Genomic DNA, 2,337 nt, shown 5'->3' with positions numbered 1-2,337 from the left:
CTGTAGTATTTTGCTTTTCACTCAAACGCAGAGTTGCTGCTGCTCATTGGGGATGGGGGGGGTGGGAGGTGAAGTGGTGGGGGGGGGTGGGGTGACCGGTTTTACGGGATGATCCTCAATTCCCCCTACAGAGGGGCGAGTTAACAGGGGGGCTGGAGGAAAATCAGGCTTGTGGGAAGAGAATGGGGTGGGAGCAGAGCGATTGTTAAACTGTGGAGAGAATGGGGTGGGGGCATTAAACTGTGGATAAGTGAAGCCTTGTTTTGGGGGTGGGTGGGGGGGTTTGAGTTAGAACATGATGAATCCAGGAAGGACTATCCCAGTGGGTTTCTTTGAAAGAAATACTTGAGTATCAAGATAAATGTGTTCTTTTGAAATTAGTTTTCACGCCAGTGATACCAGAACTGCCATCCTCTTTTACCAGCAGGTTCTTGACTTGTTCCAGGAACTCATTGACTCACTGGGGGTTTTCTTTCCTCCTGTTTCCAGGGGACTGGTGACTTTCGGCTTTGCACCCAGACCTCAAGATATGGGAGACCACCCGAGGCCCTTTCTGCTGTAGGATGGTGGCGGACAGCGACCTGACTGACAGAGCCGCCAATGCCAGAGACCGACTGGAACCCCAGCCCCTGGAAGACGCCGAGGACAGGCGCCCCGAGTCGCCCCACCAGCGCCCCAGCCATGGGCACCACCACCACCAGCACCACCACCAGGCGAGGTCCGGCCCCCCAAGCCGGCAGCTGGAGTCGCACTTCAAGACCTTCCGAGCACAGTCGGACTACGAGGTCATCAAGAGGACTTGCAGGTACCTGGAGAGCTGCGGCTTCTACTGGGGTCCGATGCCAGTGGAAGCGGCTCACCTGAAGCTGAAGCCGGAGCCTCCCGGCACCTTCCTGATCAGGGACAGCAGGCAGAGGAACTACTTCTTCTCCCTCAGCGTCCAGACGGCCAAGGAGCCCATCAGCATCCGGATCCAGTTTCAGGACGGGCTCTTCTCCCTGGACGGCAGCAAGGAGACCTTCAGCTGCGTGCTGGAACTGCTGGAACACTTCACCATCTCGCCCAAGAAGCTGCTGTCTAAGCCCCTCCGGAAGGTCAGGCTGCAGCCCCTGCAGGAGCTCAGCAGGAGGAGGATCGTCGAGTCCTTCGGCAGGCAGAACATCGACCAGCTGCCCCTGAACTCCGTCCTGAAGGACTACCTTAAAACATTCCCCTTCCGGATTTAAAAAAAAACAATAAAAAGCAGCATTACCTGGGGAGAAGCGGGACAACTAAACCCTCCGGAGTCCTGTCCCTGGGGAATTTCCCTTTGTAGCATTGTCTTCTACTTTCAGAGGAAACTTGAACTATTTTTAAGACTGTTTACAAACCAGTAAATGTTTACACTATGTGGGGGGCTACCCCCACGACCCCCACTCAGATTATTTTCTGCCGTGCAGAGTTGTGTTATAATGAATTCATTTTCTAATGAAATAAAATTTATAAAGGAAATTTTAACATTACATCTCTGTTGAGGGGATTTTCTGGTCCATCACTGCTCATTCCTGCTTGCTCATCTCACCCACTATTTCCCCTGCCCATTGTTAAAGGCAATCTTGTTAGGAACATAGAAATAGGAGCAGGCAGCCCTTCTAGGTTGCTCCGCCAGTCAATAGGATCATAGCTGATCCCCTATCTCAGGACCACACTCCCGCTCTCTCCCCATACCCCTTGACACCTTAAGAGTCCAGAAATCTTATCTATTTCATATATTCAGTGCCTTGGCCTCCGCAGCCTTCTGTGGTAGAGAATTCCACAGGTTCACCACCCTCCAAGTGAAGAAGTTTCTCCTCATCTCAGTCCTAAATGGTCTACCCGGTATCCTGAGACTGTGACCCCCCTTGTTCTAGACTCCCCTCCACCTCACCACCAGCCAGAGGAAACATCACCCCTGCATCCAGTCTGTCCAGCTCTGTCAGAATTTTGCTGGAATTCATCTTGGAGTTATTTACGCATTTTCATTTGCACTCAGCTAGGAACACGTGGGGAGACGGTGGCACAGCGGGTAGTGTTCATTGGGTTAGTAATTCAGGGACCCAGGTTAGTGCTCTGGGGACACAGATTCAAATCCCATCACAGCCACTGGCGGAATTCAAATTCAATTAGTGAATCTGGAATATGCCTCATGGTGACTATGGGGATATCACTGATTGTTGTAAAAAAACCCATCTGGTTCACCAACCCCCTTTAGGGGAGGAAATCTGCCATCCTCACCTGGTCTGACCTATATGTGACCCCAGACCCACTGACTCCTAACTGCCCTCTGAAATGGCCTAGCAAGGTCACCCAGGTCAGGGG

At 52.1% G+C, this 2,337-nt stretch overlaps 1 protein-coding gene across 1 annotated transcript; it reads left to right on the top strand.

Moving 5' to 3' along the window:
* Window positions 1-499: 499 nt before the first annotated feature.
* Window positions 500-1,226, top strand: socs1a (suppressor of cytokine signaling 1a). Its single transcript, XM_078559310.1, has one exon. It carries the CDS (start codon window positions 564-566, stop codon window positions 1,224-1,226), a length of 663 nt encoding a protein of 220 aa, XP_078415436.1. The 5' UTR covers window positions 500-563.
* The last annotated feature ends 1,111 nt before the right edge of the window (window positions 1,227-2,337 follow it).

The sequence above is a fragment of the Cetorhinus maximus genome, chromosome 15 (genome assembly GCF_964194155.1).
Source record: "Cetorhinus maximus chromosome 15, sCetMax3.hap1.1, whole genome shotgun sequence".
Classification (NCBI taxonomy): Eukaryota; Metazoa; Chordata; class Chondrichthyes; order Lamniformes; family Cetorhinidae; genus Cetorhinus; species Cetorhinus maximus.
Note: the sequence above shows the minus strand (reverse complement) of the source record. Positions and strands in the feature narration are given on the sequence as shown.

Excerpts from the sequence above, each read along its gene's own strand:
- socs1a (XM_078559310.1), top strand. The coding sequence starts at position 564 with ATGGTGGCGGACAGCGACCTGACTGACAGAGCCGCCAATGCCAGAGAC.